Source organism: Haliaeetus leucocephalus, unplaced genomic scaffold, assembly GCF_000737465.1.
Source record: "Haliaeetus leucocephalus isolate CR32 unplaced genomic scaffold, Haliaeetus_leucocephalus-4.0 Scaffold227, whole genome shotgun sequence".
NCBI lineage: Eukaryota > Metazoa > Chordata > Aves > Accipitriformes > Accipitridae > Haliaeetus > Haliaeetus leucocephalus.
Window position 1 is genome coordinate 33,250 of NW_010972663.1, and position 600 is coordinate 33,849.

The following is a 600-nucleotide window of genomic DNA, read 5'->3' on the forward strand; positions in this document are numbered from 1 at the left end:
TGAGAAAAAAAGGGGGGAAGCGAGGAAAAAGGTGGGGGAAGTGAGAAAAAAGCAGGAAAAGTGAGGACAAAAGCAGGAAAACCAGTGGGAAAAGTGGGATGACAGCAGGGGCTCCGCTCACCTCCTTGTAGAGGTGGACAGAAGGGTCGTTCCCGCTCAGCAGAAAAACCGTCTCAGGTTTGTCACCGATGCAGACCCTGCGAGGACAGAGGAGGGAGGGTAACAGGGTGGGGGGTGCCAGGGCGGGGCTGTGGGGCGTGGCAGGGTGTGGCAGGGTGTGGGGTACGCACTCGGCGTGGCAGAGCTGGAACGGGGTGAACTGGAGCTCCAGGTTGAGGCAACTCTCTGTGGGAGAGAGGGGAGCACAGGTCCAGGGGCCGTGCTGAGAGCCCCCGGCACCCACCGTGTCCTCCTGGGGGGGCCATGGAGCCCCTGGGAGGGGGGGCAGACCCCAGGAGGGGACACACTTACGCGCCACAGAGTCGAGGTCGTACTCGGAGCCGGGCTCATAGTCGCAGTAGATGTTGAGGAAGGGGCTGGCTTTGTCCCCGGAGTCCTGGGGGGGTGGCAGAGGGGGTGGGAATGGGGGCAGACCCCCCC

The 600-nt window shown here is 63.7% G+C and overlaps 1 protein-coding gene across 1 annotated transcript in view; it reads right to left on the minus strand.

Moving 5' to 3' along the window:
* Positions 1–595, minus strand: part of KPTN (kaptin (actin binding protein)) — a gene marked incomplete at its 5' end in the record, with an annotated part of 2,373 nt that extends 1,778 nt beyond the window's left edge. Inside the window, 3 exons of the mRNA XM_010567180.1 lie at positions 122–197; positions 291–345; positions 472–595. Of these exons, the coding sequence (XP_010565482.1) occupies positions 122–197; positions 291–345; positions 472–595 (255 nt within the window). The remainder of the gene's footprint in view (positions 1–121; positions 198–290; positions 346–471) is intronic.
* Positions 596–600: the final 5 nt, after the last annotated feature.